Raw genomic sequence first — 27,835 nt, 5'->3', positions numbered from 1 at the left:
ATACATATTTTTGTGGTAATCAACATTATGCCACAACTGCTGTCATTTGAGCTTAACTTGTATTGAACCCGGAATATTTCTTTATATTTACTACAATTTTCTGCTTAGAAATTGTTTCCAACGTTTTTTTTTTTTTTTAGAAGTAAATACCACTCCAAATTTTTTCCAGTGTATACTTTAAATTTCATCAAAGTGACATTTTGAGTGGATTGCTCATTGTTATTTTAGTTAAACACCTGTATTAAAGGACCTTTTGATGTGCTTCAATGACCTGTGTCGCTGCATGTTGATATCAAACATATTCCATAAAGTCTTGTGCATTTCCAAATGTTTCCATTAGACATTTGTTTTGTTTAAAGCCATGCCGGTTAGTAGGCGGTCCTTCGCTGTTGTCCGCGTCGCATTAGGCCCATTAGTGTTTACACTATAAATGCGATGTGGCCACATGCATCACTGACTACCTCAAAAAGTGGATCACAAGACAAATTGGACCACATTTAGTGGTGTCCACTTGTGGTCGGACATCGGATCACCCGAGACGGATGTTTAACATGAAACAACGTCTGCACCTTGTTTTGCTTCCAAAATGTGACATATGTCCGAGCGAAAAATTGAAAAAGAAAATTGACTTGATTTTATCCATCAAGATTTAATTGGATTGTGAAAGTTGGGCGTTAGATACCAGAATCAAGGGTGGATCAAGGGATTGAAAAACAAAAGTGGGGAGCAAGTTCTTACTTTTTGATAAAAGATACATCTTTAGTAGGTGGGTTGGGGCAAATTATGCAAGCATACCTGGACGTTAATGTCCTGTTTGTTTGGATCTCTGATGAAGAAAGTGAAAGCGTCCTCCCATTGAGGGTTCACCGTATTCCAGCAAATCTAAGAGAGAGAAAGAGAGAGAGAGAACAGAGGAAGTGAGAGAGCAGAATGGGTCACATGGAAAGGTTTGATGTGTGGACCCTGGCATTGTTGGCATGGATGGTAAATGTGTGTTTTACCCGGCTCTCACGAGTAACGTCTTGTACTGAGAGTTGCACGATCGGATTGGGTTCCTTATTGCCTTTCTTCATCTGAAAACATAAGGAATATGTACACATGCACTTAAAAACATAAACATAGACGGGCATTTTTTCCACTTTGGACACTTAAAGTCTTGTTAAAAAAAATTCAAACTCTCACTAGTTTTTTAAAACATGTCTACTAACAATATCCAACAGTGTATGTACATGCATCTCAGGAGATTTATGTGATTTTTGTCAGTTTTCTGAAAGTCATGATATTTCCTACCACAGTGTCATTTCCAGCATATCTCAAATTCTGTATTGTATTTTACAGAATTCTGTGCTGGAAATGACGCTGATGAAAATGACATTTTTAACGTTTCTGAAATAAAATCGCCGACCCCTTTTTCTTTCAAAGGCTAATTTCATAGCTAACATTTTAGATATCCTAAATACACATAATTAAATAAAATTTGTACTTTTTGCAGGTTTTTTTTAGGACAATGAAACACATAAAAGTGATTTTGTCACACCGGTTCCATGTTAACAAGCATAATGTATAAAGTCTTGCGGCTATACTTTGGAAATAGTATATTTTAATGTTTATTCCGATGCAATTTTTGCCCCATAGACATTCCACTGTAAGTGCATTACTGAATACACAACTTTTGCTTGTTTTTACAAACTGAGGAATGATTCGAAATTATTCTCTGTGGCAATCAACAACATAGTCACAGATTCTGTCAAGCCTAACTTGTTTTGAACTCAGAACATTTCTTGAAATCCTTCAGACCACAGTTTTGAGGCTGAGCACTGCTTGTGCGATCATGTTCGCTTGACGCAAGTGTGTACTTGTTCAGAGAGTTTTAAGTGTCAGGATGAGTCTCTAGGTAAAGTCTTATGCACCTTGCACTTTCAGTCAAATATTCTAGATAGCAAGGAAATTCGGGAAGAGTGGCTTATCTGTGCTATTTAACTATGAGCTGAATAAGTGGAGAGAGTAAGAGCTAATGATACATTTAACTGTTTATTGTAAAGACATAGTCCTCCTTTGACTGTGCTTCAAAGTGGGCGTCAGCCAGTCTGCTGCCAAACATAAAAGGGATTAAGGGAAACCAGAAGCACTCTTTCCCTCTCTCTCTTTCTCTCACAGACACACACACGCACACATTTCTTTTCAAAGCCATACGTAACCGGCACAATTTAAAACTCTTGTTGTAGCACAGCGGTTGATTAAAAAGTGAGTAGGTGATGCTTCACAGCTGTTCAAATTGCAAGTCCAATGTGGTCACATGCGTTTTCAACAACAATTGACCGAATCTCAGAATTTTGTTACAGTAGACAAATCTTAAACCCCTTTTACACCTGTCTTTAGCTTCATCGTGTTTCAAACTCATTGCTCAAAATGCATTTTAATACCAGGACTAAATGGGCCTTAGCTTTCTAAATGATGGCACACCATTGACTTCAATTATTGTTATATAAAGCTAATTATAAATACTGCAAACTAACCCTAGCCCACACCCTAACCCAAAAAGATTTTTGTCCAGTTTTAGAATGAACAAAGAACATTATTTATTATTTTTATGAATCAATCAAAATTTTGCTAGATTTCTCTAAAAACAAGACCAAATGCTTCTTAAGAAAAAGAAATGTGTTGTGTACTTCTACTATTTTCATAAAAAGCTCTAACCCTAACTCACACCCTAACCCTACCCCGAATTTCTAGTTTTTTCTAGTTTTAGAATCAACAAATAACATTATTTATTGTAATTATGAATCAACTTCCTATCATTGGTCTATAAATATGGACTGAAATGTATCACAGTTCAATTCAGCACATCAAATACAATATGAATAAAATATTCTTTTTTCAATAAACAATTTTTAATCATGAGTATTTTATGCACCAAACACTATATTGACATTTAAAAAAGGGAAATTGTAAAAATGTTGCTGGGTCTCAGGAACTTATGGTAAGATGACATAATAGCTTGTAATGTAAAATAATTATATACTGACAGAGCAGGCTGCATACATGAAAATACACAGAAATATTAGTTCACACTTTAAATATATATTATAAAAAGTATATAGTAGAATTTTCATATTCCTCAAAAGCCTGTTGTATCATATTTGATACATGGATTTCAAAGGGGGGTTTTCAATAAAATAATATTCAAAATTTTAATCAAACACAAGTTGCTTATATTTAGCACATTCTCATTTTAAAATATCCGTAACAATATAATAATTTCTGTCACTTTTACTTTATTAAAATAATCTGTCATTTATCTCAACATAAGAGTAAATAAAATAATAATTATTAAAATAATAATTAATCAAGTTTTTGTTTTCTTACCCAATTGGCAAATAGGTTTTTTTGATAGATTTCTCTGAAAACAAGACCAAATGTCATGTCATTTTGCTTCTCAAGTAAATTTATCTTGTTTTAAGAATGCTTAGATAGTTTTACTGGAAAATTGTGTGTGTATACTTCTATTTTTCTGTTTTTGTAAAAAGCTAAATTATATAAACTACATATAGTATATAATAACCTTAACCCAAATCCTCACCCTAAAAGATAACATTTTGCATTTTATAATAAAAAAAATAGTTTTTCCCCAATGAGATGTAGCTCACTTTTGGGGAGAATTTTGTCCCCAAACTACAACACACACATGAACATGCACATACACACACACACACACACACACACAAACTAACACACACAATGAACAAAAGAGCGCGGCAGAAACAGGAAGCAAAAGTATTACTCACAGGAAGTGCCTCAGCCTTGTCCAGATACACTGCCAAGATGGCTGCTGATGGTGGTTTAGCTGTTTTACTCACCACAGTTTCATTTCTCCTCAGAACCTGAGAGTGAGAGAGAGAGTGAGAGAGAGAGAGAGAGAGAGAGAAATGAGGGCAAAGCAGTTCATATCAGTGACTGAGGGTGGTGCAATCTGTAAGAAATCATTTGTGTGCATTTGTTCTGTTTGACACTATTGAGTGTGTAAAGTAAGCTTGCTATCTCTAGAACTCCATGTTTGAAGTTAATCCGTGATTTGTTAAAAAGGTGGAGTGGACGGCCACACTGTTTGCATGAGTGGAGAAGGGAACACAGGCTCTGTACCAAAACACCTTGTATGTTGTGTGTGTATGTTTGTGTAATGCCTGACCTCTTCCAGTCTCTCTGTGTTGTCTTCTAGTGTCAGCCACTCAAGTCTGAGGTGAACACGTCCTGTACGAGTGTCCTTCAAAGTGAACCACTACAGAGGGGACATTAAATCGCATAGAAACAAACAATCACCAATGAGAAATGCTACAACAGATATTGATGTAATTAAATAAAGAAGAAAAGACACCAATGTTCAATAAATAAGCAAAAGAAGCAAAGGCTCTCACCTCATCAACAATTTTAGATTTCTTCACAACTCCCAAGTCTAACTTTGTCCTGAACGTAAGAGAAAGAGAGAAATACAGAAGAGATGCGATCAAGAGTGAGATCAGCAAACAATAAAAAACACAAATACGCAAAAAGCAGAATGAACTGATGTCTGGAGGGTCAACATTTTTTGATCTTTTGAAATAAAGATTATTTTGATAATCGATTAATCGATTATAATAATGTTTGGCATAGTATACATTTACATTACGTAGAAATTAGACATTACATTTGGCATTATTAGGACTATGAAATATCAGGACCATTTGCATTATTATACATCATATTCAGCATACAGTTTATATACAGTAGTACAATCATCAGATTCACTCTCGTGCTGAGAAGTCTCATCCTAGCCTTTTTTTTGTCTAGACATCCTAAGCTCATTGTATTACCTGTGCTTACATGATGAGAAGAAACCATCTATAACAGTTTAAAAGCCAGCACACTTGGACCTCTGAGACATTGTGACATCCATAAAAGCTGCATAATTGATTATATTGAAACTCAAATCGTGGAATGATGTTGTACAGTTTAATCAACGTGATTGCGCTCCCTTTCTCCATAGCAATCGGTTTGATTGGCGTGGATGCGCGCGCTCGCGTGCTCGGTAAAGTTTAATGGAGACTCGCTTGTGGTAAAGACAAATGGTTTAGCGAAATGGAAATAACCGCCTGATTTTGAATTCATAGTCTTAAGCACAACGGCACAAGCCCTCTTTTAACGCACATGATGCAGCAACTGCTCCAATATAAGCTGTATGCTTATTATGATCTTCTTTGAAGTGTTTATAAAGTGCTCTCATGCAATGGGTATCTTGGGTCGTGTTTTTTCCGCTTCAACTTGTCTCCGTCGTTTGTCAAAAGAGTTATCATGCAACACACTATTCACTGGGCTGTAAAGTGACATCACTGATGGAGCTTCTCCGTGTTCGCCGCAAATATCCAACTAATCGATAATGAAATTTGTTGTCGATGATTTTCATTATCGATAATAATCGATTTTATCGATTAGTTGTTGCAGCCCTACTATGTAGCTAAACATATTATAAAGTTCAGAACTTAAAATTCTCTCCCCAGTCCAGAGGGGCCTGGGTAACTCAGTGAGTAAAGACGCTCACTACCACCCCTGGAGTCACGAGTCTGAATCCCAGAGCATGCTGAGTGACTCCAGTCAGGTATCCTAAGCAACCAAATTGGCCCGGTTGCTAGGGAGGGTAGAGTCACATGGGGAAACCTCCTCGTGGTCGTTATAATGTGGTTCTCGCTCTCGGTGGGGCGTGTGATGAGTTGTGCGTTGATGTCATGCAGAATAGCGTGAAGTCTCAACGGTAACGCGCTCAACAAGCCACATGATAAGATGCGCCGATTGACGGTCTCAGACGCGGAGGCAACTGAGATTCGTCCTCCGCCACCCCGATTGAGGCGAGTCATTATACCACCACGAGGACTTAGAGCACATTGGGAACTGGGCATTCCAAATTGGGGAGAAAAGGGATTTCAGGAAAATGCAAGATATGACCCCTTAAAAGGACTGAATGAGAGATGGAATGGAGACAGATATGGTACTACCTGCCCAGTAAATCATCCTGATCTGGATCTTTGTCTAACACTTCCACCTCAAGCTCCTGACCAGGCACCTCATGAACGATGACCTGACAGACACACACACATGCATGTAACACCAAACACACACCCTACATTAACAGCATGGGTAATAAATGACGAAATGTGGCATAACATGGTTATAAATTGTATAAAACGGAAAGACAAAAGGACACACAAAGATACATTCAGTATGATTTTATGACATTCGTAGTAGCAATTTGCATAAAACTTGACCTGGTTCTATTTTTATGTTATGACTATTTTTAGTTGTTTTTAAAAACTAATTTAAATGCAATGATTCCAGTTGTAACAGCACAATGAATTGACTACTTATAAAACATTTACATCTGTTTACTGTCCCGATGGAAACTCAGAAAACAGAATATGGACGTTTTACAAATGAGAAGTTGACCGATAAGAATTTTTCAATGACAGGTGGCTGATGTCCGATAAAATATTGAAATTTGACACAGAATTTAATGAAAGCAAAAGGGATGTACATAAAATTTACCACATTTTACACAGTATTTACTCTAAAAATTCTCTCAATTGCTTAAATCATTTACTCCAAAATATCTTACAACAGTCAGTAGATTTTGGGACTGACAAAACAGGAACTAACACTTAATCGGACGATGCCGATAATCTCAAAATGGCCAAATATTTACCAGTTAATCAGCCTGACTGATATTCTGCTCACTTTTACAAATGGCTAATAAAAAACAAGTTGAAAGGGTTAGTAGCTTCAATGTTTTGGTACCCATTCACTTGCACTGTATGGACTTACAGAGCTTAGATATTCTTCTAAAAAAATCTTAATTTGTGTTCTACAGAAGAAAGAAAGTCAAACATCTGGTATGGAATGAGGGTGAGTAAATGATGAGAGAATTTTCATTTTTGGGTGAACTATCCCTTTAAATCTTGAATCCTTTAAACCTTAATTCAGCAACCAGTCTTCAAAGGTTTTGAATTAGATTAATATATTAATATAATGTGCAAATGAGCATAAGAAGTGCTGAAGTGGGGGAATTTTACACCATACTATCCCATTTCATCTATCTCTGCTTCTTTCAGACAGAGGTGAAGGGAGGTGTGTGTTTGCTGAGTGTGTAATTGTGCGAGTGTGTAAATACGTTCAGGTGTGCTTGTGTTCCACCCACCTCATACATTTCATCCCATTTGGGATTTAGGGTGTTGTCCTGATGGCGTGATTTGAAGGTCTGTGGCCCCACTCTGAGCAGAGCATACGGGTCAGACATACCCACTATCACACCCTTCACATAGTTATCTTTCGCAGCCAGACCATCGGCCTCTAGCAGGTGAATACGAACAACTCCCTTATAGAGGATGAGAGAGAAATAAAGAAAGACACATTAGAAGTGCACCCAAACTGAATGAACAGGCACACAATCCTGCATTTGTTATTTATAGGCCATCAAGAGGGCAAACACAAGGTGCGTGAGGTACAATCAAAAATTACAGAACTTTTTTTGGTTTACGGGTCAGTGACAAGTGAGGATCATTATGTTATTCAAAAATACATTAAAAATACAATTTACACAAAACAGTTATTTGACTACACCACTTCTATGATGAAAAAGTTTTCAATTTCTGAGTTCAAAATCATTTTGATATTTTTTTTTCTGGGGCTTAAAAGTTAAAAATGTCATGAGGTGTAACTGTCCGGAGATAAATCAAAAAACAAAAGTCTCATTTAAAGCTGAAATTCTTGAAAAAAGAATTATTGCAATGAGTAGAGCAAATAATCTTTTATTATTATTTATTTTAAAAAAAGCAGTGAAACCATTTTGTTTTAAAATATGATGAATATTTGAAAAACTTTTGTCAACCAAATCAAATCAAAGTCAGATGGCGTTACCAACATGTCATGACACACACACACTCAAACCCACCCACCCACACACACACACACACACACACCCAAACCCACCCACACACACACACACATCCAAACCCGCCCACTCACACACACACCCAAACCCGCCCACACACACACACACACACACACACACATCCAAGCCCACCCACACACACATCCAAACCCACCCACACACACACACACACACACACACACTCAAACCCACCCACACACACACACCCAAACCTGCCCACACACACACACACACACATTCAAACCCGCCCACTCACACACACACCCAAACCCGCCCACACACACACACACACACACACACACACACACACATCCAAACCTGCCCACACACACACACACACACACACACCCAAACCCGCCGACACACACCCAAACCCGCCCACACACACACACACCCAAACCCGCCCACACACACACACACAAATAATCTTTTATTATTATTTCTTTTAAAAAAAGCAGTGAAACCATTTTGTTTTAAAATATGATGAATATTTGAAAAACTTTTGTCCACCAAATCAAATCAAAGTCAGATGGCGTTACCAACATGTCATGACACACACACACACCCAAACCCGCCCACACACACACGCACACACACACACACCCAAACCTTACTGATTGTGTGTGAAGTTTTGTTTTGACATTTTTATGAAAAGGCTCATTTTGTTCAGATCATATGGAGAAACTCCGAAAACTAGATATCAAAATTCATGATATTTGTAAAAAATATTTTTGACCTTGAAAAATATGTTTAAAAACTTTGATTACTATTGAAATGAATGATTAAATCATTTAAATGCATACGTATTCATGGTGCATGGAAAGTTTTTCAATACCTTTTACTTCATGGTTACACCACATGACAACTGAAATTTATAAATGTTTATAAAAAATGTATGAAACCAAATTAGACACAAAGATTACATTTCTATGAACTTGACATGTGTGTTTTAAACTAAATTTGTAAAGACTACAAGTCAGTGTCAAACAACTACCTGATGACTTCTAAATGATCAAAAAGCCTTTTGTCACTGTGTGCAAGCTCTTCCTGTTTGTCAGAAAGACTCTGAGCTAACAAACTTAACACGTGTGGAATTTCACAGGAAGGAAGGAAGGAAGGAAGGAAGGAAGGAAGAAAGAAAGAAAGAAAGAAAGAAAGAAAGAAAGAAAGAAAGAAAAATGGCATACTAAAATAAAATAAAATAAAATAACGTCTTAATAAAACTAAAACTAAAATACTATATTATACTAACTATAAATTAACTAATGTCTTAATAAAAATCTAAAAGTGCAAAGTGTTAGGTTTAGAGGTAGGGTAAGCTTATTGAAAGTCTCCACCATGACAGAAAATGTGTGTGTGTGTTTGTGTGTGTGTGTGTGTGTGTGTGTGTAATACCCTGGGCAGAGGGCAGCGCAGTTGTGCCACTTGCAGGTCTGGCACAAGAGGAACAGTGAGACGATTGGGCAACACCAGGAATGAGGCAATCGCATCCATGATCATAGTATCTGACATCATACTAACACACAAAAACAGAGAATCACAGTGAGACAGGCTGTTAATGAACTGAATAAAAGAGTTTTGTGTATCTCTAATGACTGTAACTCACTTGAGTCCTGGAATGTCCAGCAAGTTGGTCAAACCCGTCCAATTAATGTTCAGTGTCTAACGAGGAAGAAGAGAGTGGATGGAGAAAGGACAAGAGGCAAAGCATAACATGATTAAAATAAAACAAATATCTTTATTTGTTCACTACTAAAGAGTTTACTTCAGTACACTCTTTAAAATAAACGTTCTCAAAAAGCTTTTAAGTAAAGGTTTCATCCATCGCTTTTAGCTGAAAACAAATTATTGCTTATTATTACTACATAATAAAAAGATTAAGCACACAAATTTTCTTTAAATATTATTTTATTTAGCAACTTTATTAAGTTCATTAAGTGCCTTTAAAAATATACACAGTTGTGCTCAAAAGTTTGCATACCCTGGCAGAAATTGTGAAATTTTGGCATTGATTTTGAAAATATGACTGATCATGCAAAAAAACTGTGTTTATTTAAGGATGGTGATCATATGAAGCCATTTATTATCACATAGTTGTTTGGCTCCTTTTTAAATTATAATGATAACAGAAATCACCCAAATGGCCCTGATCAAAAGTTTACATACCCTTGAATGTATGGCCTTGTTACAGACACACAAGGGTACAGAAGCCAATGCCACAAAAAAGCCCGGTTACAATATGCCCGACAACACCTTGACACGCCTCACAGCTTCTGGCACACTGTAACTTGGAGTGACGAGACCAAAATAGAGCTTTATGGTCACAACCATAAGTGCTATGTTTGGAGAGGGGTCAACAAGTATCATGCTCCTTGAAACAACCACACTGTCTTTTTCCAGAGCAGCCTGTGTTTCTCCTGAGGTTACCTGTGGGTTTTTCTTTGTATCCCGAACAATTCTTCTGGCAGTTTTGGCTGAAATCTTTCTTGGTCTACCTGACCTTGGCTTGGTATCAAGAGATCCCCAAATTTTCCACTTCTTAATAAGTGATTGAACAGTACTGACTGGCATTTTCAAGGCTTTGGATATCTTTTTATATCCTTTTCCTCTTTATAAAGTTCCATTACCTTGTTACGCAGGTCTTTTGACAGTTCTTTTCTGCTCCCCAAGGCTCAGTATCTAGCCTGCTCCGTGCATCCACGTGAGAGCTAACAAACTCATTGACTATTTATACACAGACACTAACTGCAATTTTAAAAGCCACAGGTGTGGGAAATTAACCTTTAATTGCCATTTAAACCTGTGTGTCACCTTGTGTGTCTGTAACACGGCCAAACATTCAAGGGTATGTAAACATTTGATCAGGGCCATTTGGGTGATTTCTGTTACCATTATGATTTACAAAGGAGCCAAACAACTATGTGATGATAAATGGCTTCATATGATCACTATCCTTAAATAAAAGACATGATCAGTAATATTTTCTAAATCATGCCAAAATTTCACAATTTCTGCCAGGGTATGCAAACTTTTGAGCACAACTGTATATATTGTTCTTTGCTGAACTTAAGGTGCAGAACCTTAAGAAACTTTATTTTAATGAGTGTAGAATATGGTTTGAGATACTTACTGGCCTTTGAATAAAGAACATGGTCACAGCGCCCACGATCGGGACATTTCCAATCAAAGGCTCCAAAATCACACGCATCATTCCATGGAGCTGTGAGATTGAGAAATAGAAATATTCATATAATTTCATTTCTTAGCAGGACTGTCTATCAGTTCTACTGTATTTTTCACGGCTCTCTGGAATACTCTATTCTGATTGGTCAATTGCGCCATACAGCAGTCAAATATTTCTAAATATCGACTGTACATCTTGGGATATAGTGATATTTCATGGGTCATCCAGGTATTATGAGCCATCTATCCTGCTACTCGTATCACTCTGCAATCTCTAATTTGAACGCAAATCAATATTTCAAATCCATTTATTTATTTATTTATTTCTAGAGACTCTGCTGTCTCTTCTCACATGATAAAACAATTTCAACACAAAGCATTTCATGTCTATTTAATTATTTATTTGGCAACTCATCGTATAATAAGCGGGATAATGGGAAGTCAGGTGGTAATTTAACGCAATATAAACATCTCAAGAGAACTTCGGTGGAAATCAGAGATTGAATTCAGCTGTTTCTGGAGACTACGCCAGTCTCTTCTCACATAACAACGTAATTTCATCTCAGATTATTTCATGTCTATTTAACTGTTTATTTGGTAACTCGTTGTGTAATAAGCAGGATAATGAGCAGTCAAACGGTCATTTTCACAATATAAACATCTTCAATAACTTTGACGCAAACCGGAGGTTGAATTCAGGTGTTTCTTGAGACTACGCGTTCTCTTTCTTCTCACATAATAACTTAATTTCAACTCAAATCATATCAAATTAATTATTTATTTGGCACCTCGGCTTGTAATAGCTGGGATAATGAGCAGTCACACTGTTATTTTCGTAATATAAACACCAACAGAAGTTCACGCAAACCGGAGGTTAAATTCAGCTGTTATTGGAGACTAAGCGGTCTCTTTCTTTTCACATAATAACGTAATTAATTCAATTATTTATTTATTTATTTGGTATTAATAATTATTCATTTAGTAAGTAGCCATGTAATAAGCACGATGACGTACAGTCAGCCAGTCAATGTCACAAAATAAACCCCTTTCAGGGTGATACAAGACCTGTATCTTCATGTCGGGGTCCTACACCATGTCTGGGTTTATTTTGCAATAACGACCGGCTGACTGTATGTTATCCTAAACTCACCCTGACAGACACCTAAACCCACCTGTATTCCCTTCACACCAGCTTTGCAGAAATACCGTTTCACTTCCACATTTATCTCAGCATTCCCCACGTAACTGGAAAGACAAAGAGGAAACAGACTCAATCTCAATATCTCAACAACACACAAAAAAACAACATATCTTAAGGACTTTCAATGATTCAGCTGAATTTGTCCCAAAACAATAATATATATAATTCATTCACTTGACGTCACATGTTTAAAAATTCTGTAAAATGGGTTGACGAATGCAATTTTCTTTACTGTATTGATGTATTTCCTATTGAAACAGAAAGTTGGCATGGGACATATTGAAGGCCTTGTCCTTTTTATTAAATAGCAAATAGCCTTTATTTTATGTTATAGCCCAGCAAAACCACGAATGTTTAGAAGGAGATAATTTTATTGGAGAAAAAATTGTAAGATGAGTCATCAATATTTTTGGTTCATTTTCTCGGAAGAGAAAGACTGTACATTTTAAACGTGTATATCTACTAAAAGTTTCTTTTGTCAACTTGTTGAAGTACTTTTGCACCTCAAAGCTAACAGACATGGACCAAATGCCACACAACTTTGATTTTATGGGGTAATTAAAAAAACATATATATATATATATATATATATATATATATATATATATATATATCTGGCTTCAGATTAATTTTGTTTGTCTAGATTTGTTTTGTTGGTTTGTGAAATACAGACACAATACTGAGAACAGAGGGCTTTTGGAGCACTCCTTCTTTTCAGAGTGTTCACTATAGGCAGTACACTCATTATAGGCCCTCATGTTGTTCAAGTCAATATTGATGAGAATCGGGGCCTGGGTAGCTCAGCGAGTATTGACGCTGACTACCAACCCTGGAGTCGTGAGTTTGAATCCAGGGTGTGCTGAGTGACTCCAGCCAGGTCTCCTAAGCAACCAAATTGGCCCGGTTGCTAGGGAGGGTAGAGTCACATGGGGTAAACCCTTGTGGTCGCAATTAGGGGTTCTCGCTCTCAATGAGGTGTGTGGTAAGTTGTGTGTGGATTGTGGAGAGTAGCATGAGCCTCCACATGCTGTGAGTCTCCGCGGTGTCATGCACAACGAGCCACGTGATAAGATGTGCAGATTGACGGTCTCAGAAGCGGAGGCAACTGAGACTTGTCCTCCGTCACCCAGATTGAGGTGAGTAACCGCGCCACCACGAGGACCTACTAAGTAGTGGGAATTGGGCATTCCAAATTGGGAGAATTGGGAATAAAAAATTTTTTTTTTAAAAATTGATGAGAATCTTAAATGAAATAAATTTGTAAAAATGTAAATAGATTTATAAGTCACCTGATGTAAACGTCAAGCAGAATTTGACCTTTTTGGTTTTCTGAATGAGTCTTCACTCCTACTACCTTCATAGCCTGTGAAATACAAACACAAAAGTTCTGTTGTAGTAACCAAAGAGATTCCATCAAGCATAAAAATGTGCAAGACCATAGCATCTGGCAAACCAGTCAATGCTTTTTTGACCTTATTAGCTAGCTATCAAGGTTCTACAATACTGCACGACAGTAACAGTCAGGGTTGGGAACTTTTGATATGTATTCCACTACAGATTATAGAATACATATTGAGAAATGTAATTTTTAACATATTCTGTTAGATTACTCAAGGTCAGTAATGTATTCTAAATACTTTGGATTACTTCTTCAGCACTGGTAGATTTTTTTCACGTGTTTTGACTATAAAAACTCTGCCAGTACAATAAGACAAAATACACGTTAAAAATACATTCTCTGAAAAACCTAAATATCATATGCAGTGTTGTTTCTAAAACAAGATCAATCAAATTGATCTTGTTTTAAGGATTTGTAGATATTTTTACAGAAAAACAATACAAAAATTATTATCAAGAATATTATTAAAGGTCTTACAAGAGAAAAAAAAATATGATCTAACATGGATTTTCTTTATAAAAAATATGATCGTGCCTGGTAACGTGCATGTAAAATGGCTAGAAATAGCATTTTAGATTATCGTAAAGCTGACAATTTACACAAGGTTTATTTCTATTTCTTCTGCTCCAAACTTACTTCAAACTTACTTCTCTGTCTGCTCGTATGAATGTAACACATCATAAGAAAGTGTTTCACCGCTGTTCAAATGCACTTTGGATCACATCATTTATATGTATAAATGTTTTCCAACTGAATAGACTAAATATTAAATGGAACAAATGACAATAAAATGCAAAGTAATCTCTTCAGTAATCAAAATAATTTTTGAATGTAACTGTATTCTAATTACCAATGATTTAAATTGTAACTGTAGTGGAATACAGTTACTTATATTTTGTTTTTTAAATACGTAATCCCGTTACATGTGTTCCGTTACTCCCCAACCCTGTTAACAGTTTATGTAATATAGGGGAGACTGGGGCTATTTGCCACAAGGGGCAGTTGTCTCAAGGGCAATCTATATATATGTAACAGTTAGATTTGGAGTCAAAAGTCCAATTGTGCAAATATGTGTTTTCTCTAACAAAGGTTTTGTATGTTGGTTTCAAACACCTAGTATAAAACCCTCTTAAATTAGAATATATTTAGTGAATTCTACCATCTAAAGTAAGTTTTCACTATCATCGTATTTTCGTTTTAGCTCTTGGGTAAACAAGTGAACATAATCAACCTACAGTGGCATACATTTAGACAAGAGTCAACTATATTATGAAGGCAGATTTCTACTGAAATGTTTAAATGTGTTCTTAGGACAAAGGTATTTTTCATGAGTCAGGTCAGGGGCAGGTTTTCACAAAAGATCAACGTGTGTTCAATGAGCTGAATCTTTTTTAGTTACCAAGACTGTATGTGGCTATTCTAGTTCTGCCTTGATCTTGCCTTAAAGGAAAAGTTCACCTAAAAAAATTTGGTTTTTATTTACTCACTCTCATATTGTTCCAAACCCAAAGGACAAAAAGCATCATAAAAGCATCATAAAAAGTAGTTGATACAACTTGTGCACTATATTCAGTCTTCTGAAGCCATTTGACAGACTGAATTTTGACCCCTGAATGGACTTACGGGTCAATTTGACCCATTTGAACTTTTAACACTAATACACATCAACTTAACTTTTCATCCTAGAAGGGTGTGAAAAGGATGAAAGAGGTGATTTGGATCTGACAATGTTATAATTATAAATTTCATGCATTTATAAACAACGCTATAAAAAAGTACCTAAGAAGTACTCACGGGTCAATTTGACCCGGTTCATAATAAAAACATGAAAGAAAGATGTAAAATGGTAGAGCAGTCCAAAATGTTAGGAGTACAGTCATACTCATAATTGTAAACACACACACAAACATAGATACATACATAAATGCATACTGTACAAACATACTGTATATTCTAATGTAAATATGGAGCATTTACTGTATATACAATTTTTATTGAATATAAAAACTGATAAAACAGTTTCTGGGGAGAAAATGTGCAAATTGTGACTGTTTAACTGTGATTTAACATGTTGGGTCAATTTGAAAGTGAAAGTGTTACTTGACTGCCAAGACCAAGGAAGGGTTAAGTCATTATTCCCTGATAATCCGCTGCAGCTGGAGCTTTAATAGCGCTTTTTTCCCTCCTTTTTTGGAGCTTGATAGCTTGTGGTCACTATTAATTGTCAGAAAAGATCTATGTAAAGATTTGTCAAAATTCCCCTAGTGTGTTCCACAGGGAAAAAACAAACAAAACAATAGCATACAGGTTTGGAACAACATTAGTGTGAGTAAATAATGACAGCATTTTTATTCTTTGAATAGACGTTTTTGTTAATATTATCAACCTCGACATCAGATGTTTTCACAAGAACGTTTATTCTAACAGAATGCTTCACTGGTTCTAACACTTTTTAGAACCAATCTACTGAAATTTAGTGTAGAGGTTAAGAGCCTAAGCAGTGTGTGCACTAGCAGTGTGTGAGTGTCTTTGTATGACCTTGTCACCAAAGTCTATCTTCGTGAAGCTGAGCGTCTGTAGATGAGGGCTGGAGCCACGGATTGATGGAGCAATGGTTTCTGTGAGCAACTTCTCCAAATATTGACCAATAAATGGCCAGGCCTGCTGGATAACCTGAAAATTAGAAGGAAGTGAGTCCTGTTGCTGTGATATGAAGATGAGCTTATGCTCCTGTGATTAATCAAAAAATAACTTTGTGTTAAGATGATTCTGCCTTCATTCGTTGCCATGTTGTGTTTCCTTATTGTCTACAAAACCTGCTAAACAGTGTTTGTAACCCATTTTATTGTCATAATGTGATGGAGGGACTTGATTTTATCCACTGGGAATTGACTGAATTGTAAAAAGTGGTCTCTAAATGGCAGATACTTGAAATATAATGCATATTTAAGCATATTATTTTCATGGTCAATAAAGTATATTTTATCCCCATCATTATTGAATCCTCATCTTATGTTTTAAAATAGAATATACTATTGTAGTATTACGGTTCACTTGCATTATCAACTGAGGCAAGTACAATATAATCTAAAAATAATAGTCTTATATTGAACTCGTATCAGCCATATTGCAAGTTTCAACTCTTAAATTGATAAGTGTAGTACAATACAAGCATTAATAGTAGATAAAAAGTTGAAAAATCATATTAAAATATACTGGTAGGTGATTGAGTCCCCTGTTCTCTATGTAAAAGCGCTTTGAGTATTGTCAGAAAAGCACTATAAGTGAAAAATTCATTCATTCAAAATATGTAAATAGGAGTGTTTTTTATCTTCATCAAAGCAAGTAATATTTCCATTTTAAATGTTTAATTGTATAACATAAGATCAACATGAAAATAGCACGTTATGACTCCGGCTCAGAATATCTCGGAATATCTCATGATCACACACAGGCAGTGTCCAGGTAAGCTCAAATCATGAGATTCATCTGCCAGAAGAGCAGTGCTGAAACACGACTGACGTAATGTGTTCTTCCGCAAATTACTTGCAATTTTAACTTTCCACCACAGCTGTCACTAGAGAGCACAAAATTATGTAGTGCAGCTTTAAGAAAGTAAACAGGGTCAATTCTGATTTCATGTTGACTAACAATTTGGGAATGAAAGTTGCTCTTTATGTATACAGAGGTTTGTTCTCTGAAATATCAGACATTATTTGGTTACTTTTAGTACTTTGTTATATATAATATTCCAAGGTACTTTAAAGAATACCATGGTATTACCATGGTTCCATATCGAAACAACAGAATAACTGTCATATGATGGCACTTTTTGGTCATTTTCTCTAAGTAAAATATAGATATAGTAGATAAAGAGCATTTTTTATGTGTCCTGTCATGTTATATGTGAGTTTGGGGGACTATATAAACACAGATCTAACCTAGTTCCTTACTTTCACCCATGCCTATTCTCTGCTCCTCCTACAGCTGTTTACACTGTGCCATTTGTGTTTGCCTTGTTACTATAGAGACCTGCTGTTGTTGTTTGCATCATTTTAGAGCTGATAACAGAAGCTATGGCATTTCTTAAATAGGATTTTGGGTCAACCATAAAACACATGATGCTGGGTAAGACAAAGGTACAGTCTCTGCATTTTCGGCTTGGCTGGGATAACTGCCAGCGTGAAATGTCTGCCTTGTGAGTCACTGATAAAGAACTTCAGGCCTGAATATATGGGTGTCTCACGATGGGTTACACTGTTATTACAGTCATAGTACTACCATTCTCTGAACAAAAACAAAACCAAAACAAACCAAAAACACAGAGGGTGATTCTCTCAAAGTAATGTTCAAGTCATAATTCACCCAAAAAGCAAAATAATAAAAATAAATATAAAATAAAAAAATAAAACAGAGATTTTGTATTAAATTGTTTTTGCCTATTTTGGGACCACTGAGACTTTTTGCACACTTCCCAACCTAATGCTTATTAATGTAATTAGCAAAAATCTCATTTTTATTCAACTGCTGCAACATTGTATGTAAAGGTAAAATTACTGTAACACTAACTGTTCATGAATTACATTCCATAACAAATACTACCATGATGTATAAATACTTAATAATGTAAATAATATAGCATTTTTGCAATGATAATTAGGGGAAGGGTGTAAAATGTGCTTAATTGTAATGAAAAAAATGTCACAATACAAAATCTTCATGATTCTGAAAATAATTTTGTTCTCCTTCATTTTTCCAGGGTGAAAAATGAACCGGACTTCTGTGTAAATCACTCCAGAGTGCATGTAAATAAAGACTGGTTTACAGGGTGCTTTGCAGTGAGCCATTTCTAGACTCTCCTAAAAAGCAAACAGAAGACTACCAGGTTACAGAAGCTAACGATTTTAAAGTTCAAAATTCCTGGAAAAACATAAACATACTGGCAAAAAATAATTCAAAGATAAGGGACAGATATTGATTAACATGCATGAATTATGAGCTTTTAAAATAGTGGAAACAGACTGTGAATGAGTCTAAGTTTTTCAATGTGTAACTAGACAAACTTTGATGTTGGCTTGACAAAGCCTTTGACTGAAAGTTTTAAAAAGAGACGATAGATAGATAGATAGATAGATAGTCAGGAACCTAGAAATATACAGTGGTAAGAACAAATATGTGATCCCTTTGGAATTAGCTGTTTTTCTGCATTAATTGCTCATAAAATGTGATCTCAAGTCACAAGTATACACAAAGCGCCATGTGCTGAAGCTAACAACACACAAATAATTATAATCTTTCATGTCTTTATTGAACACATCTCATTAAATATTCACAGTGCTGTGGAAAAAGTAAAGGAAACCTTGGATTTAATAACTGGCCGATCCTCCTTTGGCAGCATTAACCTCAACAAAGTGTTTCCGGTAGCTGTGAATTAGACATGCACAACGTTCAGAAGGGATTTTGGACCATTGTTCCTTACAGAACTGCTTCAGCTCAGCCATATTCTTAGGATGTCTGGTGTGAACGGCTCTCTTGAGGTCATTCCACGGCATCTCTATTGGGTTAAGGTCTGGACTCTGACTGGGCCACTCCAAAAGGTGGATTTTCTTTTTTTTTTTTTAAGCCATTCAAAATTCAATGTTTAGGGTCATTGTCCTTTTTTACCTCATTGAGCATTCTGTGGTGTGCCCTTTGAGTCATCTTAGCTGGATGGCCACTTCTAGGGAGAGTAGCCACAGTACTAAGTAGTGGTTGATCGATATATCGCCGAGGCCGATAAATCGGTCAATATTCTGACTTTTTTCATTAGCGGCATCTGCCAATAAATTTTCCTGTTTGGCCGATTTTTTTCTTGAGGGCGCCGAAAATCACCTGCTTGCATGTGAAGCGACTGAGACATGTAAATGGCCAGTCACAGTTTGTTTTGTTGTTACGTGCATCGTGTTACTACAATAATAGTCCAGTGTGCAACACAGTGTAATTTAAACTGTCCACATTTTAGAGCCGGCAAATGCGTTTGAGCTCATAATGTTGCTCGTCTGTTTCATTCTCCCTCTCTCACCTCAACAATTCCCTGTAACTTTTAACTGTCTTGTCTAATGATAAAAAGGCAAATATCAATAAAAATAATATCATATATACTGTCTGCTAATATGCACATATCTCGTTTAAAAAGATGTAATAAATAAACCTCACAAAACTTGAGCAGATCCAGCATCCTGTGGAGCGCTCATTTATTGATTCTAACAGCCTCTCCTCAGCAGTTCCCTGTCACTTTTAACTTCCTTTTCTAATGATAAAAGGCAAATATCAATAAAGCTTCTATCATCTTATATCTTCCTCTGAAACTTCAGGATCAGGATCAAAAGTTCCTCTGATTTACAAATCATGATGGTCAGTGGTCACAATCCAAGCAGGTGATTCATGCTATTCAGGAGATTGCTGCTGCTCGCTGGATCCACACGAGAGCATGAGTGCAACCAAAGTCTTTCTAGTAAGTTTGGAATGTTTGGAATGCTCATGACAGTGCAGCTCCTATCTACTTGAATGGGGAAAGACCGAAATCTCCAAAACAGTTGGTCAAGATTTCGACCAAAGTACATATTTCAAGTCAGCAGTAAAATCTGACAACACTGTTATCATAAATGGTGCTTCTTTACCTCAGATTACGCTAAAAAACACAATTTTCCCAGCTTTTATAGCTAAGGTGCTTGCGCATTCTCAAGTTGATTGACAGGTGAAAAGATTTCAAGGTAAAAGCTCTTCACGTGTGCTATAAGTAAATGTCTTATTCACCATCACTGTATGTTTGTAAGACTCAGGTTTGGGAGGGCAAGGAGAACACAGGGAACAGGGTTTCTCAACTCAAAGATATGACTTTAATAATAAACAAACTTAAATGGCTTTTCAGCTACACATAAACACATTCAGTCTCTGGGTAGACACACAGTCTCTTTCAGACCAGTAGCTCTCTCTCTCGTTTCTGGCATGGTCACTCTTTTATACCGCTCTCCCCAAGCTCACTGCAATTGGAAACAGGTGTTAGTCATTATCTGGCACAGGTGTATGCACCCTTACCGCTTTCTCCCTCTCCGGATGAATGCTCGACCACGCCCCCGCTGCTACATATCCCCACCGCCCGACTCAGGCCGGGGAGACATCTGGCTTGTCCACCGCTTGTCCACCACTCCCCCCCCCATTTCTGGAAAGGAAGTCGGCAACAGCCATCTGCGCTCCCGGTCTGCGGACCACCTTGAACTTAAACGGCTGAAGAGCCAGATACCAACGGGTGAGCCGTGCGTTGGTATCTTACATGCGGTGGAACCATTGGAGTGGGGCATGATCTGAGCAGAGAGTTTTGTCTTGCCCACTTGATGGCAAGACACTCCTTTTCAACGGAGCTGTACTTAGTCTCCCTCAGCGAAAGCTTGCAACTAATGTTCAGCACCGGGTGCTCCTCCCCCTCCACCACCTGCGAGAGTACTGCCCCAGCCCTCTGTCTGAAGTGTCCGTCTGTATCACAAAAGGGACAGAGAAATCGGGTGAATGTAAAAGCGGCCCCCCACAAAGTGCAGCTTTAACTTGCGTAAATGCCTGTTGACACTGCTCCGTCCACTGGACCGGGTCTGGAGCTACCTTTTTAGTGAGATCAGTCAGCGGGCTGGTGACATCCAAATAATTAGGCACAAACCTCCAATAATAGCCAGCCTGCCCCAGGAAATGTCTCACCCCTTTTTGGTCTTGGGTCTCGGGCAAGTCGCAATCGCCACAGTTTTATCAATTTGGGGACGCACCTGCCCATGGCCCAAGTGGAACCCCAGATACCGTACCTCCACCCATCCAATTATGCACTTCTTGGGGTTTGCTGTGAGTCCCGCCTGTCGCAGCGATCTCAGAACCGCCCTCAGATGCTGCATGTGCTGCTGCCAATCATTACTGTAAATTATGATATCGTCTAGATAGGCAGCGGCATAAGCCGAATGCGGTCTGAGGATTCGGTCCATGAGGATGCTGAAATGTAGCCGGGGGCCCCAAACAAACCAAACTGAAGCGTCACGAATTGGTGTTATCCAAACGGTGTGGAGAAGGCTGTTTTTTTTCACAGGATATTGGTGTCAAGGGGATCTGCCAATAACACTTGTCAAATCCAGTGTCGAATAAAACCGAGCAGTGCCCAACCGATCGAGCAACTCATCAATACGAGGCATTGGGTATGCGTCAAATTTAGACACCACGTTGACTTTTCTATAATCCACACAGAGCCGTACCAGACCCGTCACTCTTAGGAACCAGATCAACTGGGCTGGACCAATCGCTGTGGGATTCCTCTATTACTCCCATTTCGAGCATTGCGTCTAATTCCTCCCGGACCACTTTTTTCTTGTGCTCGGGTAGTCGGTAGGGATGGCTATGTAACACTACCCCCGGCTTGGTCTCAATATGGTGCTGTATGAGGTTTGTACGACCCAGCAGAGGAGAAAACACATCTGCAAATTCTTTCTGCATCTTCGCCACCCCTCTGTGACTTGATAGGGTGAGAGGTGGTCTCCACAAGTGACCGGGGTGATATGATTGGGCTTTGAGATCACCTCCGGTCTGAGCTCTGCCCTCTCCGGAACCACCATAGCCAACGTTACAGGGACCGCCTCCCTCCATAATTTCAGGAGGTTGAGGTGGTATATTTGACGTGCGCCCCCTCTATCGGTTTGTTTCACCTCATAATCGAGATCCGCCACTCGTCGTGTGACCTCAAAGGGCCCTTCCACTTAGCGAGTAATTTGGAGCTTGATGTGTTAATACAAGCACTTTGTCTCCCAGTGCAAATTCCTGTAGCCATGTTCCCCTGTTATACAGTCGGCTTTGACGTTCCTGAGCTTGGAGCAAATTCTCCTGTGTTAGTTGCCCCAAAGTGTGGAGTTTTGCTCTAAGATCAAGAACGTATAGAATTTCGTTTTTACTGTTTGAAGGACCCTCCTCCCAAGCTTCCCGTTTGACATCGAGCATGCCGCGCGGGTGCCACCCATACAGCAGCTCGAATGGGGAAAACCCTGTGGAGGCTTGCAGGACATTTTGCACTGCGAATAACAGGGGATCGAGCCATTTATCCCAATTTCTAGCATCCTCTTGCATAAACTTACGAATCATATTTTTTAGGGTTTTATTAAATTGCTCCACCAACCCATCCATTTGTGGATGGTAAACACTGGTGCGGATCAACTTAATACCTAACAATTCATAAAGCTCGCGGAGTGCCCGTGACATAAATGTAGTGCCCTGATCAGTGAGGATTTCTTTCAGAATCCCCACCCGGGAGATCATTTTGAAGAGTGCCTCCGCAATACTGCGTGCTGAGATGTTGCGCAGAGGCACTGCTTCTGGATATCGCATTGCATAGTCCACCAGCACTAATACAAAGCGGTGTCCACGTGCTGACCACTCTATTGGCCCGACGAGGTCCATGCCAATTATTTCGAAAGGGGACCTTGATCAGTGGAAGGGGGCGCAATGATACTCTTGGGGTTGCCGGTGGATTAACCAGCTGACATTCATGGAATGCCACACACCACCTGCGGACATCCCCTCAAATGCCCGGCCAATAAAAACGGGCCATTAATCGGTTCAGTATTTTCATCTCCCCTAAGTGACCCGCCATCGGATTATAGTGAGCCGCCTGGAATAACATTTCCCGGTGGCTCTGTGGTATTAACAGCCCACAATGTTCTTGTGGGCTGGTTTGTATCCTTTTGTTTGGGCGTCCTGCGTCACCCGATACAACCACTCTTTTATTAGCGCAAAATAAGGATATGAAAGTGCGACGTTTGGCTGGTGACGTTGACCATCAATGACATTCACTTGCTCAAGGGCATGCCTGAGGGTCTCGTCTCTCGACTGCTCTAGAGGGAAATCCCTTTCGGGGAATCCCCGAATGGCGGGAGGGGCTGAAGCCTCCCCCTCCCTCATGTCATGCTGACGTGGAGCTGACGAAGATGGCCCCGGCTCTGCCTCCCCTGCCTAAGCATCGCACATTTCACATCTAACAGCCTTCTTGCAGGACCCATCCACACATATTCCCTTCAACAGATTTTTTAACTCGGGTCAATTAGTTCCCAGAATTAGCGGATAGGTGAGGCGGGAACTAACCGCCGCCTCCACTCTATGTTTTGTTCCCCAAAATGTAATAATGAGGGTCTCTACAGGGTAGTTGTGAATATCCCCATGCACACACTTCACCCTCACCCTTTTGGTTGTACCTAATGCCTCATGTTGAACCAAGCATTGGTGGATAGAGGTCTGGTTGCAACCTGTGTCCACCAAGGCTTGACGAGTACTCCCCTTGTCACTTACCGGTATCCTGTACGCTCCAACCCAATCGGGGGCAGCCCGTGGAGTGTCGGGGATCCAGACCACAGTTCCCAGCTCCATCACAGGGCAGTGCCCATCCCCGAAGTGCCCCGGATCCCCGCAACTCCAGCAAGCTGGCCCAGGTGCTACGCCTGCACCTGCGTCGGCGGGCACATCAACCTGAGGGGGAGAGCAGTGAGGCACTGAAGTCGCCGGGAGGGGGACAAACCCCCGCGAATGGGGGCCGGCTTCAGCAGCGGAATACCACGCCTCAATTGGAAACAGGTGTTAGTCATTATCTGGCTCAGGTGTATGCACCCTTACCACTGTCTCCCTCTTCGGATGAACGCTTGACGACCATGCCCCCACTGCCACAATGTACAATTGGTTTGATTCTGTATTTTTGGAGTAAATGCGATTGCTAACATGGACATGCAATCCATGGTTGTTGGACTACTGTGTGTACTGTTATTTCCTTCTTCTTAATATATTAACAATTTCTTCATGTGCAAATAAATTACTAAAATTCGATGACTAATCAGAAATCAGAAGAAACTGCTATCTACCATTTAAAATACAATATAATTTTTTAGATTCTTTTTTCAAAATTTTGTGTGAAATTGAGTAAATATAGTGCTAAATAAGAGTTTGTTTGTTTTTTAGCAATTTTTTGTTTATGTTATTTACTATATTAACTTGTGTGATATTTCGGCATTGTATCGGCCTATTGGCCACCCTGCTCTCTGGATATCACATCGGCCATTAAAAAACCCATATCGGTCGACCACTAGTACTAAGTCATCTCCATTTATAGAAGATTTGTCTAACTGTGGACAGATGAATATCTAAGCTCTTCAAGATCACTCTTCAACAATTTGTGATCGTAGGTCTTCTGAAATCTCTTTTTTGCAAGGCATGGTCCACGTCAGCAGATGCTTCTTGTGAATAGCAAACTCAAAATATTTAAGTGCTTTTTATAAGTGAAAGTAGCTCTAACCCACACCTCCAATCTCGTTTTATTAATTGGATGCCAGGTTTGCCAACTCCTGACTCTAATTAGCTTTTTTTTTGTCATCTTTAGCCAAGGGATTCACTTACTTTTTCCACAGCACTGTTAATGTTTAATGAGATGTGTTCAATAAAGTCATGACATATTATAATTGTTTGTGGGTTGTTAGCTTAAGCACATTGTGCTCTGTCTATACTTGTGACTTTAATGAAGATGAGATCACATTTTATGAGCAATTAATGCAGAAAACCAGCTAATTCCAAGGGGTTCACACACTTAATTTTTGCCATAGATAGATTTTATATTGTAACCTAAAGCCATGATATGGCAGGCCTTGTGTGTGTTTATTTACATTTGATTTTGTTTTCACAGTTTGAGTTTGAATTAACGAGCATTCCATTGGCCCGTTTGGACATTCTATCAATGTAAGTCTATGGGGTTTTTCGAATTTTTGATAGCTGAGTGAAAACCATCATTCCGATCAGTTAGAAAAGATACATCGACGCGAGTCAGAACAATCTGAAGGTCTGTGCCAAGTTTGGTAGATGTAGCTTGAAAGCTGTGGGAGGAGTTGCAATTGATATTTTGTCTTGGTTTACAAAGTCCGTAGAATATTTTAACAGTATTTTGGCTTTGTCAAGCCAACATAATAGTATCACTCAAGGCTTTTCTTCACCATGTGTGTGGGTGGGCACCACCATCTGCTGTGACATAAGGGAGGGGTTTTATGAAGGGCGGGGCAGTATGGAAAGTCATGGATGGGCAAAAGATGGGATTACAGGTTTGATTTTACATATAGCATCTCAATAAATCATAATTTTGATGGATTTACCTTGTTCAGCCATTCAACCTTCTCCACATCTGGAAAATGTACCTGAAATTATATAGAAAGAGTAAAAACAGACTTATACAGGGCATATGCGTTTTAAAGCGTGTCTCGCTCTCTGTGTACAAGGGGTTTTTAAATTCATAAAGAACTTAAGAAGAGGATGTGGTTTTAAAGATGAACAACAAAGAACATATGCCAACCACCTCAGTGTATCATAGATGTTTTTCTTCCATTCTGACTTAGCTATCAAGCTATTAAGGGCTGCTTTTCAAATGCCATTTGAGCCAACACGTTTTAAATGAAAGAATAGAGATACACCCCTACGGATAAAATAAATAGAATAAAATTAACTGATTAAAAAAGTTATGTGGCTTTATATTTCGTTGTTAACCTCATATCTTATTTCACCTCATGAATGCCAGGAGACATGACCATATATAGAATAAACTCTTTTTAATGGGATGACGAAGCAAACAGGCAGATTTGGACGTTGGGGATTTTCCATCTATGCGGTTTCTACTATGCTGTGAGAATGCCACTGATACAGCGCCACCAACAGGCCAAAAAAACTCTCTCCAAAATCCGCAGAGTCTGATTCATTTAAGCGAGTCGGTTCTTTCGGACAGTTCCCCGAACGAACCGATTCGCCAATTCTTTCGAGTCATCAGCGTATAAATCCTGATGTTTATTACTTGTCTACTGTGTTGTTTACAGTTACAACATGTCATCACCGGCGACCTTGCTACTCCCTCACAGTGATGTCAAGCGCTGAGCGAGTCGGTTCGAACGATTCATTAAAACGAACCGATTCAAAAGAACAATTCGTTCGCACATTCGGACATCCCTAATCTTTTTTGTTATTCGCAGCGATTCAGCTGTTGCTTTATAAGAAACTACTAGTCATGTCACTGATAGCGTGAATATGAGTGTGTATGTTTGCATGCATCTGCGTTAGTAGTATGAAGTCATTCTCTTTGAGATATCCAAATGCACATTTTGCGTTCTTACCCAAGACGGCAGGTCTCGTCTACTTCGAAATGATTTAGAGGATACGCATTCTTGTTCATCGTTGAGTATTGCAGACCTCAGTCTCGCTTCCTTCGCCTCACGAGTGTGCTTCCATCCTGAGTAAACCATCATCCCGAACACCACCAAACTAGTGCTCATGCGATAGTAACCAGCCAGGTAGATGGGTAGCAAGGCGGTGAGACATTTCCCAAAAGTCCACAAGATTGCCTTGGCATCAAATAATTTCGTTTGGGGGGCCTCAATGTCCCCTGGTGCACTGTCCCGGTCTGATTCAGTCTTCTTTTCCGAGTCCGAGTCATTTGTCGGCCCTGGATCAATGTGTGACATTGTAGCACGTTGATTTTCTGATGTAAAAAATCTGATATGATTATCCAGCGACTGTGCGTTGCGATTTGCAACTCAAATAAAACCTCTACTGTAGATGCAAAGTTACAACTCAGTCCACGTTGTATTCGCGCATGGACTAATGTGCACGGAAATGTGCCTGATCACTGCGGATCAATAAAGTCAACGCGCAAGAAAAGACTGGAAGGGAAATCGCCCAGCTCGACGCTTTTACCGTTTTGGCATGACACTCCTTTTCCTTTCTCGCAGTACTTCTGTTCTGTCTTTAACCCCTGATGTGTGGCCTGCACCGTTACTTGGGCAGATCCACGCCCACCAAAAACGTCGCAGTTGTGCGAAAAGGGGCAAAAGCATGGTTTGAAGCTGCAGCAGGCAGCTGTATCTTTTAATGCCCCAAGCTTTACAGGGCTCAAAACAGTTTTGACTTGTCAAAACTCACATTTAAGATATCTGGAATGCAATTTTGACTAGTACTAGTTAGCATGAAAGATAGGCCTATCTACAGAGTCATTTTGACTAGTCATTAT

The 27,835-nt window shown here is 38.7% G+C and overlaps 1 protein-coding gene across 4 annotated transcripts in view; it reads right to left on the bottom strand.

Moving 5' to 3' along the window:
* Positions 1 to 27,589, bottom strand: part of LOC127446426 (uncharacterized) — an 84,987-nt gene extending 57,398 nt beyond the window's left edge. For 3 of the 4 annotated variants that reach the window (XM_051707324.1, XM_051707326.1, XM_051707325.1), the window contains exons 1-15: positions 26,943 to 27,589; positions 25,938 to 25,979; positions 16,294 to 16,428; positions 13,646 to 13,719; positions 12,328 to 12,400; positions 11,103 to 11,192; positions 9,579 to 9,634; positions 9,368 to 9,488; positions 7,220 to 7,396; positions 6,024 to 6,106; positions 4,413 to 4,461; positions 4,187 to 4,276; positions 3,786 to 3,881; positions 1,002 to 1,073; positions 796 to 882 (exon numbers count right to left, since the gene is read on the bottom strand). In XM_051707324.1, the coding sequence (XP_051563284.1) occupies positions 796 to 882; positions 1,002 to 1,073; positions 3,786 to 3,881; positions 4,187 to 4,276; positions 4,413 to 4,461; positions 6,024 to 6,106; positions 7,220 to 7,396; positions 9,368 to 9,488; positions 9,579 to 9,634; positions 11,103 to 11,192; positions 12,328 to 12,400; positions 13,646 to 13,719; positions 16,294 to 16,428; positions 25,938 to 25,979; positions 26,943 to 27,290 (1,593 nt within the window). In that variant the 5' untranslated portion in view covers positions 27,291 to 27,589. The remainder of the gene's footprint in view (positions 1 to 795; positions 883 to 1,001; positions 1,074 to 3,785; positions 3,882 to 4,186; positions 4,277 to 4,412; positions 4,462 to 6,023; positions 6,107 to 7,219; positions 7,397 to 9,367; positions 9,489 to 9,578; positions 9,635 to 11,102; positions 11,193 to 12,327; positions 12,401 to 13,645; positions 13,720 to 16,293; positions 16,429 to 25,937; positions 25,980 to 26,942) is intronic. The other variant, XM_051707323.1, reaches the window with a different exon arrangement.
* Positions 27,590 to 27,835: the final 246 nt, after the last annotated feature.

This window comes from Myxocyprinus asiaticus, chromosome 9, assembly GCF_019703515.2.
Source record: "Myxocyprinus asiaticus isolate MX2 ecotype Aquarium Trade chromosome 9, UBuf_Myxa_2, whole genome shotgun sequence".
NCBI classification, from domain to species: Eukaryota; Metazoa; Chordata; class Actinopteri; order Cypriniformes; family Catostomidae; genus Myxocyprinus; species Myxocyprinus asiaticus.
This window is presented reverse-complemented; position numbering and strand designations above follow the sequence as displayed.